This window comes from Palaemon carinicauda, unplaced genomic scaffold (genome assembly GCF_036898095.1).
Source record: "Palaemon carinicauda isolate YSFRI2023 unplaced genomic scaffold, ASM3689809v2 scaffold62, whole genome shotgun sequence".
NCBI classification, from domain to species: domain Eukaryota; kingdom Metazoa; phylum Arthropoda; class Malacostraca; order Decapoda; family Palaemonidae; genus Palaemon; species Palaemon carinicauda.
The window spans coordinates 290,484-305,000 of record NW_027171894.1 but is presented as its reverse complement, the minus strand read 5'-3'; the positions used below and the strand labels follow the sequence as shown (position 1 = coordinate 305,000).

The window sequence follows — 14,517 nt, the reverse complement described above, 5'->3', positions numbered from 1 at the left end:
GCTCTCTCTCTCTCTCTCTCTCTCTCTCTCTCTCTCTCTCTCTCTCTCTCTCTCTCTCTGTATATATATATATATATATATATATATATATATATATATATATATATATATATATATATATAGATAGATAGATAGATAGATAGATAGATAGATAGAGAGAGATGTATAAATATAGAGGTAAAGGATTAAATAAATATATGTGTATATACGTAGATATATATGTAGCATATATACATATGCATTTATATAATACATGCATCTATATATATATATATATATATATATATATATATATATATATATATATATATATATTTATATATACTGTATATATATCTATATATATTTACCTATATATATACAGTATATATATAAATATATATATATATATATATATATATATATATATATATATATAATGGAAAACATTTACCAGTTTTATCCTACCTGTTAAACATTATGATTCTATATAACTGATTTCAGAAAATTGCAATGATAATCATGTTGTAAGCTATAAGAGTGCTATAAATACTTCCTATATTCTGGCCCTTTTAACCCTTTTTTTCATCCATCCCCATCTTATATTCATATGGATCTTACGGCTGCCCCCCTCCCTCCTTCCAGATATCTCTAGACGGAAATGTGAAGACAAGTAGGATCGTCCTGGAGCCCCGAGCGTCACAGGATGGATCGCTTCTGAGATGTATAGCCGAGAATCGAGAGACGGATACCATAATGGAGGATGTGTTGAGCCTAGTAGTCCATTGTGAGAAGTTTATTTGTTTGTTTATTCCACCGGAGAAAGAGAGAGAGAGAGAGAGAGAGAGAGAGAGAGAGAGAGAGACTTTGGTTGTCTACCCCGTTGAGAGAGGGTTCGAATCCTGGTCGGTCAGATACTATTGTCATTGAGTGATTTCGCCTCGAGGTCGTTTAGAGAATCTAGACATTAATGTATTAAAATATATGGCTTTTTTGAAATATATACATATATATATACATATATGTATATATATATATACTGTATATATATATATATATATATATATATATATATATATATATATATATATATATTTATATATATATGCGTATATAAAAATATATGTACATATGTATATATATATATATATATATATATATATATATATATACAGTATATATGTGTGTGTATCTGTGTGAGTGCGTGTGTTTATGGGTATGTATGTGTAAATCAAACTTATAAAATCGCGCGCGCGCGTGCGTGTGTGTGTGTGTGTGTACTCGTGCGTCTTCTTGATACCACTATTGAGTTCAACTCCAGGATTCTTTTATACTTTCCTTAGTATGATTATTACTATAAGTATTGAATCTTAATTCATGTAAACGAAGAAACCCTTCCCTCTCGAACACACGTTTTTCCATTCTATATCCATCTAGACTGATTGCTTATGTTATACTGCATATGTATACAAAATTTGTGATGGAATTGAGAGATTAATTATATCATTTGTAGCTATTAATTCGCATATATAATTTCATATATACTATATATACACACACCTATATATATATATATATATATATACATATATATACTGTATATATATGTATATATATACACATCCATATCTATTTATATATATACATATATATATATATATATAATTTATATACATATATACATACATATTTATATATACATATATATACATATACACATATTTATATACATACATATATATATATATATATATAATTTATATATACAGTATATATATACACACACACACGTACACATATATCTATATATATATATATATATATATATATGGATAAATATCAACACAACATCGTGTTCAAATAGAAATAAATTTCTACCTCATACTTGGGATCGAACGCTAGCCCCTTCTAATGAAAGGCCAGGTCGAAACCAACCATGCCACGAGAGCCCATAAAAGGAAATCTTAACCTGACACTAATCTAGCTGTCCGAGGATTTACCTGGTGAGACATCAGTCTCTTTACCAGCGAGTTTTACCAGATTTCCCCGGGCCACCACGTGACACAATTGGTAGTAATTCATTCAAATTACCCCTAATGAGTCAATATGGATAAATATCAACACAACATCGTGTTCAAATAGAAATAAATTTCTACCTCATACTTGGGATCGAACGCTAGCCCCTTCTAATGAAAGGCCAGGTCGAAACCAACCATGCCACGAGAGCCCATAAAAGGAAATCTTAACCTGACACTAATCTAGCTGTCCGAGGATTTACCTGGTGAGACATCAGTCTCTTTACCAGCGAGTTTTACCAGATTTCCCCGGGCCACCACGTGACACAATTGGTAGTAATTCATTCAAATTACCCCTAATGAGTCAATATGGATAAATATCAACACAACATCGTGTTCAAATAGAAATAAATTTCTACCTCATACTTGGGATCGAACGCTAGCCCCTTCTAATGAAAGGCCAGGTCGAAACCAACCATGCCACGAGAGCCCATAAAAGGAAATCTTAACCTGACACTAATCTAGCTGTCCGAGGATTTACCTGGTGAGACATCAGTCTCTTTACCAGCGAGTTTTACCAGATTTCCCCGGGCCACCACGTGACACAATTGGTAGTAATTCATTCAAATTACCCCTGGTAAAGAGACTGATGTCTCACCAGGTAAATCCTCGGACAGCTAGATTAGTGTCAGGTTAAGATTTCCTTTTATGGGCTCTCGTGGCATGGTTGGTTTCGACCTGGCCTTTCATTAGAAGGGGCTAGCGTTCGATCCCAAGTATGAGGTAGAAATTTATATATATATATATATATATATATATATGTTAATCAATCACTAAGTTAAATAACAGTTGATTATATCCTTTAGTGTAACTAACAATTAATTTTTAATATGCCGATGCAACAAGACGCACCTACTGCTGTGTCTAAATTTAGGCCCGACCAGGATGCATCTAATATCAAAGAAGGAGACGACGTTCGCTTCGAGTGTGCTGTGATTGCCAATCCATCGGCCTCCCAAGTGTCGTGGAGACATAATGTAAGTATCTTTTGTATCCATTGAATGAAGCTCTTCTAATTTTTCTCAATGATATAAAATAATTTATATGCATCATATTTATGATCTGATAATAATTTTAACATTTGCATGACATCAATGGTAATATGTAATTGGTCTTTGTGCATCGACTATTATCATTATTCTTTATTCAAACGTTGCTTGATTTCATTGAATCCTTTTGTTGATTTACATTGAACTTTTTAGGCTTTTGTATCTTATTGATTTGTGATCATCCCAGAAATGTCACTGTCAATATAGTATTCTGTTCGAAAGGTGACGTACTAACATTTTCTTATCGTAGATAGATAGTTTTACTTATATATATATATATATATATATATATTTATATATATATATATATATATATATCTATATGTATATATATATATATTTATTTATATATATGAATATATATATATATATATATACATATATATATATATATATATATACACATATACACATATATAAACACACATATGCGGCTCACAAACACTCACTACAACGCTAAAGAATAACACAGAGTAAAATAATTCTCTCTTGCTCCTCTTCATTTCTAAGAACGACGTCCTCATCCACAATGAATCCTCCGGGATCATCATTAGCAGTAGGAGCCTCGTCCTCAGGAATGTGACCAGATCTCAAGCTGGGACATACTCCTGCCATGCCCATAACGTCATAGGAGATGGGGCTTCCAATAACCTCAGGCTGGATATTAAATGTACGTTTGAATGGTTTCCTGTTTGGCATTCCTTTCGTCATGAACGATACATATACATGTATATATATATATACTGTATACATATATATGTATATGTATATATATATATATATATATATCCAGACTCTTATTCTTTGCTATATAGAGGTGATATGTATGTGCGTGCATTCATAAGTGTAGATATTTACACACACATACATACACACACACATATATGCGTGTGTGTGTGTGTGTGAAAATCTTTTATTTCATTTAGGTTAACTATCACATCTCCGAAGGTGACATTTAGTTAATGTTGATTATTGAGTGTCTGTCTCTTGGTGGATAGTGTTTCATATCACATTTTTACATAGATATGTCAGGACTGCTTGAAGGTTATATGTTTTTCCTATTGCTCTAATCACCTATAGATACTCCATTTTGCATTCCGGGCCAGACCACAACATACCACGTGAGCCGGTTAGAAAACGCCCAGATCGAGTGTTCGGTGCAAGCCAATCCGGAGGAGAGCACTTTCCAATGGATGTTCAGGAATTCAGCCAACACTTCCAATATCCCCAAGGGAAGGTTCTACTCTACAGGGAGCAAGAGCATCCTCACTCACACGCCGTTAGTGGCTTGGGATTACGGCTTGCTTCTCTGTTATGCCACCAATGAAGTGGGGCGGCAGGATGAGCCGTGTGTCTTCCGTGTTGTGCCTGCTGGTAAGTTACCTTCATACGAGAATCAGAAAAAAAAAAAAAACAATTATTGAGGCATTCGTAATACTAAGGTTTTCCACTGCTCAAATTGCTATTTTCTATTGCTTCAATGTCTAACAAAGCATCCTTTTTTTCTCATTAAAAAAGGATACATTCCTAAACTTTTTAGAATTTCGTTGTAAGTCGTCGAGATACGAGTTTGAAAATTGACAAGCTCAAATTGTTATTTATTATTGCTTCAAAGTCTTATAAAAACATTCTTCTTTTCGCATTAAAAAAGGGTTCTTGATATACATACACTCCTAAACTTTTTAAAATCTCTTTATAAAATACCAAGATACGAGTTTGAAAAATGACAATTTTCAAACGCCTTTTTTTCTCGTGATTTTGATTTTTCCCGGTCGGCCCCTGGAGACCCTCGGTATTGTGAACGCTACTGTTATGTCTTCGTCAGAAGCAAACAAAGGGGACACTTTTATTTCAGTTAACTGGAAATTGTAAAGAGAGAGAGAGAGAGAGAGAGAGAGAGAGAGAGAGAGAGAGATGAATAGGAGCTACATAAAAAAGAGTCTGCGGGCATGAACTGCTTTAGAAGAAATTTCTTCACTTTTATTTAAACGGAGGATGTCAAACGCTAAAATGTCTTTAGTAAAAGTAACAGATGGTTAATGTATAGAGAGAGTATCAAAATGAAAGAATATGTGAAAAGATAGGAAATGAAAACATAATACACCTGTACACATACACAGACAACACATAAAGAGAGAGAGAGAGAGAGAGAGAGAGAGAGAGAGAGAGAGAGAATTTGTGTTTAAAGTAATATCCAATAGAGGCTTCTAAACACTAAAAAGATTCATTATTACCAATCTGTATTTCTACATTTTCTAGATTTTGATTACATCATTCGATATTTTCTTTTTTAAGTTGATATATTTGTTGTGTTTCATTTTTCAAATATAAATGAAAACAAGTGAAGAGTCCGAACAACCTGTTTTGTCCTTGCCATTAGACACCAGACCTTAGATCTTCATTCTTAATTATTTGATTTATTTTACACATGGGAAGATATACATAATCTTGGATTAAGTTTAAATTGACCAATTTAACCATATGTAAGTAATTTACACTGATATGATGATATAAAAATCTTTGCAATCAGGCAATTGGGAAGTGATATCAATCAACGCAAAAATAAATATCGTAGTCCATAACCGGTTTATCCTCATATACAGAAGAGGCCCTCAATAGATTTAACACTTTTTATATTTACATTCCCCATCCACATTTCATCTATGAACGAGTGCTGAGTCAACAGATCTGGCTTCGATTTCTCGAATAACATCGTCCTTGCTAACATTTACTTTAGATTTTCTCAAATGGTAAATTCAATCAGATATTTTCAACAGTTTGCATCTGATCATTCACGCGCTTCTAACTTAGTTCAATCAATGAAGAACAATATCATTGGAACATAGCAAATCACATCAGATATCTGTCTCCCATGCACCAAATACAATACTTTAAAACTTGATTCAAGCTTATTAAGGGTTCTTTCTTTAAGATTATGCATATCATGCCTTTCCTCATTTGAATTACTTTTATCTCTTACCTATCCTTCGTTGTGTTGTCTTTTACTTTCTCAATCAAAAACATGCCATGAACGCTCATTCCCATATCACTCATACAGTCAACCTATTTTCCTCCCTCCATTGTCTTTCAAGAAAGAACAAATATTGATATCGACCATTCCTTTAAAAATATCTCTCTGAGATGTGAACCTTACACGTCTTTATACCTTTTGTAAGAAACGATTTATTTCAGACCAGATTCATGCATCGACACATTCTAAAGAATTTCTAGATTTTGTAATCTATCAAGTTTACCCTTCTCGGAGTCATTCACTATATAGTTTCATCAAACTATGTCTTCAATATAATAATAATAATAATAATAATAATAATAATAATAATAATAATAATAGTAATAATAATAATAATAATAATGTTAATTGGACAAAAAAAAAAATATTTACATACAAAGATTTACAAAAACAAAAAAAAAGACTCAGTCCAAGCCCATGTGGAGCAGAGCTTTTCGGGCAATAATACAACTAAAATAATGTCAATTAAGTACAAAATAAAAATAAAGTAAATATGGATATAGATATACAAAATTTATGCATACATATACATAATCATATGTATACAAATAGGTACATATTAATGAGATTCTTAGCCTAAAAACATAGCCCCATACTGGTTACTTTCTCCCAAATAAACCTACCAACTATTTGGCCTTTCACTGTGATAATGTAACGTCCATAGATAATTATTGCAATTCGTTTTTTCGTCAATATTAAAAAAATGAACTCAGTCTACTAATCCCTAACAGAATATATTTTCATAAGGTTCCCTTCAATACCATTCAGCCCAGGCTAGTCAAAACTAGCATTTACTTTGAATCTTCAGATATAGCCTTTATTTAACTTTTTCCTTCGAATTAAGATATGAAATAAATGATATCTACCCCGGATTTTCATTTTATCATCACGCTGTTTCACTCCTATACCACAAGCACTCACTATAAAGATCTTTCTTCTGTAAGGCCACTATGGTTTACATCCGACCATAAAAGCGTTACTGTACCGCCAAGTTTGCTTATTCCTTAACACCTTCTATCATACATTGGTCTTACAAGCTGATAAAACATCCAGTACTATATTCTATGACATACTTGACATTATGAATTCTCTCTCTCTCTCTCTCTCTCTCTCTCTCTCTCTCTCTCCCTCTCTCTCTCTCTCTCTCTCTGTTTACCAGAATAAACAAGAGCAACTGTCTAAAGAATTTCAAATATGAAACTATTCTAATTCGTCTTCATTCCTTCAATTTAAACATCTCTCTTTTGGCTCCTTGTTAACTTTGCTGTTCTTATTACATCGATTACATTAAACTTAATTTTTTCATCCTCTAGTATAAGACGACCTCCAAATTTCAGTAGTAAATTTTGAGACTTAAACATAGTCTCTTACACGGAAATGTACGATATGTTTATAAGATCTCTTGCATTTCTCAAGAGGATATATAAACAGAGGTTTCAGCTTTAAATTCCCAGAAGCCTTGTCACACTGCCTGCTCAGACGGACACCGAATGTTTCATGTTTCTGTTAGAGGATATAACACAAAGTTTTCGAAGAAGAAATTTCAATTTTTCTTCTCTTGATATTTACATCAGAAGACTCTTGGATTTTACTTCCCACCAACATTTCATCGGAGGGTCTCATTTACACACACACACATACCTATACTGTATATATATATATACCCATATATATATATATATATATATATTTATATATATATATATATATATATACATACCTAATTATATATATACATTCCTAAATATATATATATATATATATATATATGTGTGTGTGTGTATATATATAACGAGAGAGAGAGAGAGAGAGAGAGAGAGAGGAGAGAGAGAGAGGTGTTTCCTTGCTTCTTCATAGAAATCGTATATGTTATCCATGATCACTTACTTTTATTCGTGAGAGTAGACATACCTATGTAGTGAGCTGAGATAATTCTCTAAGATATGAGCACAAGTTTAATTCCATTTTGAAAAAGGATGATCCAAAATATCCGAATACCTCATGGCCAAGTAAATCTCTCCCTCCGTTTTTGCTTCGTCAGAAAAGCCGGACCCCCTCACCAAGTGCATCGTCATTGAAAAAACTGGAACGTCCTTCCAAATAGACTGCCAAGCTGGAAACAGTCGGGGCCTCCGGCAAACTTTCCACCTGCAGGCTCGTGAAAAGCATAGTAAATACTCCAATAATGCCACTGCTTCCAAACCAAGTTTCTTGGTGAGTTGTTCACAAACCATTATTAATGTTCTCTCTCTCTCTCTCTCTCTCTCTCTCTCTCTCCTCTCTCTCTCTCTCTCTGACCTCAAAAATGCATGCTATCACAGCAACCTCGGTGGAACATCAATTTCTTTTCCTCCATTTTTAATCCTTTCAGACAAATATCTCGTCAATGTAGAAACGTTTACGAAGGCTCTTGTATGAATAACATTTAAATTCCCTCTTTTCATTCACAAAGGATTAATATTTCTTGGTCGTTTGGGAGCTTTTGTAGTTGGTTGGGACAGTATGGGTGTAAAATTTCAAAGGTTATGACTGAAAAACCACATTTTAAAAGGGAAACAAACACAAGAACACAGCCTACCCAAAGATTCCCCACCTAACCTGACATATGAGCCCTATCTTGTCCTACGTACCTATTGCAGGGGAGGGGACTACGCCCCCAACGACCCTCCCCCCCTTAGACTGACGTATTCTTAGCCTACCCAAGACTGAATTTCAACCCTATGTTTGCTTTCCAACCGGCTTCACTACTAACAAGGTAACACTAAATCATAATATTTCGTAAATCGTAAAACGAGCTACATATTATCGTACTTCAGACCAAGATAAACAAAATTTTCCCCATAAAGAAAATCAATTTGACAGGTAATAAGAAAGTTTACGTCTACCCCCAACTAACTACAGTGCATTCACACCTTCTTTTTGGAGTAAGGAGAGGTCAGGGAACGATTTATTGAACAAATAAGAAACAACTTCTTTGACACTTTAACATTTCCTTGAAGATGCTCATGCTCATTTGAACTTTGATTCATTCTTATTGGTCCTTTCACACAGGTAAATGGCTTATCTCCCGGGACGACCTACGACCTTGTGCTCACAGCCATCAATCAAAAGGGCCTCAGCATTCCGCACCATATGACAGTTACAACACTTACGCCAAATGTTTCTGCCATACTAACGCAAGGTATCGTATAGTCGATTGAAACACTAACTAATGGTACAGTTTCTTTCATTGTAGTTTTACTTGGTGTTTTGAAACATATGATGTTATCGAGAAATGTTCAACATAATTGACTAATTGAAATACAGTGACGCATTTCACATACTATAACGTTTCCTAGTGACGAGACCTTTTTACACACACACACACACACACATATATATATATATATATACACACACACATACACCACCATTTTTCTGTATAAAAAGTAGCGGATGTTCCCGATATGAGTTGAGGAGGTTGGCAAAAGTTTATCAGCTGACTGTTGTTTCTCAATTTCAACCTAACGAGTAAATATTTCTCCTACCTCCATAAATAGTGATAACGTATTAGAATGATACTTTTAAAATCTTATTTATTTACTTATTTTTAGATGTTTACTCAATATAATAAGGACTAATGGATGAGTAATAGTCACGACAAAATAAATTTCCGTTATTGACTAGCAATGTGCAAAGAAAGCATAAAGTATGACTGTAAACCCATTACTTTTTAAACTATGCTTCTTATCATATACAAAAAGCGATATGGATTCCTTATACATTCATGGGCGGGATATCTAACGCTAAAAGGATCATCTAATTGCAATCATGAAACTAGAGAGGCTCTCAGTAGAGAGCATGCCTTCGTCACGCCTAGCATTCTTCTTTTGCTCTGGTCCTTAGGTCATACCCGACATGTCCACCAAGTTTCGTTGAAATTGCTTTCCTAATTTTTGCGTAATGTTCACAAACAAAATATTAATACTGCTATTATATTCAAAGTACTGTTGCGTACATGTACTTTAATGTACTGTATCCAAAATCTTATGGGTCTTACCCAACAGTACTACAAAGTTTGCTCAAAATGTGTATAGTAGTTTATGTGCAAAGTTGTTCACAAACTAACAGACAAGAGTGAATACAAGATTCTGACGAAGGCAATAAAGTATAAATGCATTCAATCAAAGAACATTGAGTTGTGTGCGAGCAAACCGGCCGCTTTTAGTTATGTAAAAGGGGAGAGGAAGTTGAGACAATTGAAGTAAACTTTCAAGTCTTTGTGTAATAATGGATTTTTGTCTGACCTATCAGGCCCCCTTCTGTATTTGGTATTACATAAGTGTGAATGCTTTTCTACATTTGCTGTTAATTACTCTAAATATCATTATACATACATACATACATATATATATATATATATATATATGTGTGTGTGTGTGTGTGTGTGCGTGTGTGTGTGTGTGCATTTTTTTTTTCAATGCTAATAAACAGATTTTTAGCTATGTAAGGAAATATGGGGTCTGGGAGTGCCAGTCAATAGTCTCTCTATAACCTAACCCCTGCGAATGCCGAGATCCTTCTATATATATATATATATATATATATGTATATATATATATAAATATATATATATATATATATACATATATATATGTAATATATATATATATATATATATATGTATACATATATATATACATATATATATATGTTTATATATATATATATATATATATGTGTGTGTGTGTGTGTGTGTGTGAGTGTATGCGTGTTTATGTATTTATAAACTCTACCACCTTCCCATGTTACCAGATGGCCCCTTGGAAGCGGAAGTACGTGAAGATGCTAAGCCTAAGGAAGCAGAAGCAGTTGCAACAGAGGGCGATGAAGGAGGTGGAGGAGGAGGAGGAGGAAGTGAGGAGGAAAAGGACGAGAAAGGCGGAGAATTCACCATCACCTCAACGGACGTGAACAACTACGACTCGTCTTCCTCGCTGGAGGATTTGAGATATTCTCACCTCATTCAAACTGCCTTGGGATTAAGCGCTGGTCTCCTGTTCGTGACGTTCATCCTTCTCTTCCTCATCGTGTTCCGCAACTGTCACCGGCATCGCACCAGACAGACAGGGCCGTCCAGCACTGCGATGTCCATCAGTGATCAGACAAGAAGTGTCCTTAGCTCGCCTTTGGTATCGGCCAAACACTCCACAACCTGCAGTGAAAGGGAACTACAGGTAAGGCATAATATTAAGACTCAAGCAACGGGAAAGATTCAATCACCAAGATAACCATGATTTTCAAAAATGAATTATTTTGACACTTGTTGAGGCAATTTTCTTTTTATTCTAAGAAAACATTTTTATCTTAATAGATATGCCTACTCTATAAACAAAGAGGGTTACCTGGATTCAATAATATCCTTTCATTGCTGTCACATATAAAACGAAAAGCTCCAATACATTTAACCTCAGCAGGTAAGACTCAATTGCCGGAAACGATTTTCAGGTTGGAGAAAATAACAGGTGAAATAATGGTATTCAACAAGGCTTAGTGAATGAAAAACTTCTTTTCTCTCACCGTTATCTCTACATTGATGGTTCGGTTTCCTGAAGCACTCTTTCCAATGGCTTCTATCAAAGGCATCCCTTTAAGTGAATGGGAAACGGTCTCATCCAAATCTTTATGATTTGCATTGCACATTTTTATCGCCACATATATTTCTTGGATTATATTGTGTACTGAAAATGTACTGAGTAAGTGGTTGAGCCACTTAACTTCGTAATCAATCATGAATAAACACCATTTCGTCTCTAAGTTCCGAATAAATTAGTTAACAAGTAATTTGTCGTTTTCATTGAGCACATTTGAAGATTACATCATTGATGAAAGATAATTTTCTAACTTTCTGAGTTTTAACAATAGAATTCTTTCTCTAGATAAAATCTATTTACTTTTACATCATGCCTAAAATTATCAAATAAAACATCAAAATAAAAACTTAAAAGAAAGCCTCTGTGATGATTTCTATTTATTTTTATTGATGATTAAATGTTATTTGAATTAAGTCACGCAAATAGATTCGAACTTATGCACTGTGGATGTTCTCGGTAAACGGGAGATATCATACCAATTCAATCGGATATAAGGTACTGCTACAATAAAAAAAAAAAAAAAGTAAGTATTGACATGTTAGTGCTCAAACCTTTACCCTTTATCTCAGAAATACTCTGTGTGAACTTCAGAACTTTATTATTCCAATACTTTCTTCACTCTATCCATACACCAATTTCTGCAAGTGACCAAGTGGATAGCATGATGAACTGAAATTCAATACATTGAGGTCTCAGGTTAATCATACCGGATGAGAGAGTTTCCAAAGCTTAGAAGTAATTATAATTTTGATTTTAGTAGACTATATAGAAGTATTGTGTGGAATTACACTTTTGACATTAAATCATCTTCACATAATAAGAAGATTCGTCTTCGACTTGAAAATGGAATCCTTGCCATTTAAGAAACATATTTATCAGAACACTAACAAAACTTTTAAAGTAAGTAATAGTCTTTTTAGATCCATAAGTGGTTTTACAAAATCGCTGCCATAAATATACTTAATCTAAACTTTATTACTTGCAGTTATGTATATAAACCTTAAGGAAAATCACCGTAACAGATTCATGTTCCACTCTCAAAAATGCTGAATTGACAAAGACGTTGAAAATCATTAGATGGACGAATAGACAGTTTTCAATCAAACCATCTCTCAAACTCCTATCTCTTCCAGGACATATCAAAATACAGTTCACTGCAGATGTCCCCTTCAGTGCTATCGAGAGTCGTCGACCACTCGCCAGAACCAGTCTCCACATTTGCCCCATCGCATAAAGAAGAGGAGACCTTTATCCAAGAAGTCCCTTTGCCACAACAGGAATCAATTGGATCTTTACCCAGTATAACGTTACATTCTCCAGGTTCCATACCCGACCTGCCGCTGACGAAGCATACGGTTGGGTTTACGGAAGTGACTAGAGAAATTACCCATCTTTTCCAATATCAGAGTGACTGTGACGCTCAGCAAGGGCTTCCTATACAGACTAGTGAACAAGAAATTGGATCAAGTTCTCCTTTATTGTCAAAGCAAGAGAGCTCGGTTTAACAACAGGAGAGACAAAAACTGTGTGAAACACTAATCAGGAGACTTCATGATACTGAGAACGGTTTTTGACAATCATTTTGATACGTAATTAAAGTACAAAGGAACTCTTTATAGAGTAGGAAGATTTTATACTGTTTGAAAAATACTCTTAAAGCCATAAAAGAAGAAAGATATCTATGAAACCCCTTTTAACTAGAGCATTTTTTACACGAGTGAAAGGCACTCAAAAGCAGTCATCCATTCCCTCTGAAATATATAACCATTTTTAATGACTTTCTGAGAGTATAATTATAAAAAAATATATCATTTTACTGTTGAATAAATATTGTGCCTACATGTGTGATTTTATTTTCTTCCTCTTTATAAATGGAAGATAAGTTTTATGAACGAGATTTTCAACATACTCTCAAAAGAAAAGAAAAAAAAAATACGTGGATCAGGAAACAGAATATCGACATTATTTAGGTAGATTATCTCAAGAAGAGATACAATTCCTAACTACAACTAGGTGTAGCTAGCAGTACCTCAATTTTATTTATTTTTGGGGGGTAGGGGTACCTATGAAAGAATTCTTTAGTAAAAAGGTTGTCCATTTATTGAATAAATAAGATAATGGTAAACTGAATATCTATGTGGAGATACTGAATGTCTTTGGATGTGATTACCTGGGTTATGAAATGGTAAACACAATCCGTTATTATTGGTTCTTTTCTCATGAACTTTGGATTATTAGGATGTGTAACACTGTTTCTTGTTCTTTGGAAAAGTTTTTTTGGAAGCATTTTAATCATTCTTTTATTGAATGATAATGTAATCATTTTAATCACTAACATTATAATTTTCCACAATATGTTCATATATACGTACATATATATATATATATATAATATATATATATATATATATATATATATATAGATACACACACACACACACACACACATATATATATATATATATATATATATGTATATATACATATATAAATATAAAAAGTAAAAAATACCAATTAATATAGAATTCGCTTTGCCACGAGATCAAAAGGCCATATGGAAATTTTTCTAATATCAAATAATTCTGCCTGATCAAGGCTTAGTGCCCTTAGAAATAAGGGCAAACATTTGAGTGGGAATCTTTTGTAAAATGAGATAAGAGTTGATTTCGACTCTGGTGTGCTTAATCCTATCGAATTCAGGGTTTGTACTTTTAACTGAAATCAACCCATCTCCAACATTATAGATGATT

The 14,517-nt window shown here is 33.6% G+C and overlaps 1 protein-coding gene across 1 annotated transcript in view; it reads left to right on the top strand.

Moving 5' to 3' along the window:
• LOC137637273 (neural cell adhesion molecule 2-like) overlaps nt 1-13,305 on the top strand; it is a 92,956-nt gene extending 79,651 nt beyond the window's left edge. The window contains exons 7-14 of the mRNA XM_068369526.1: nt 625-766; nt 2,901-3,031; nt 3,614-3,773; nt 4,184-4,477; nt 8,176-8,348; nt 9,186-9,315; nt 10,929-11,350; nt 12,901-13,305. Coding sequence (XP_068225627.1) covers nt 625-766; nt 2,901-3,031; nt 3,614-3,773; nt 4,184-4,477; nt 8,176-8,348; nt 9,186-9,315; nt 10,929-11,350; nt 12,901-13,272 — 1,824 coding nt within the window. The 3' untranslated portion in view covers nt 13,273-13,305. The remainder of the gene's footprint in view (nt 1-624; nt 767-2,900; nt 3,032-3,613; nt 3,774-4,183; nt 4,478-8,175; nt 8,349-9,185; nt 9,316-10,928; nt 11,351-12,900) is intronic.
• The last annotated feature ends 1,212 nt before the right edge of the window (nt 13,306-14,517 follow it).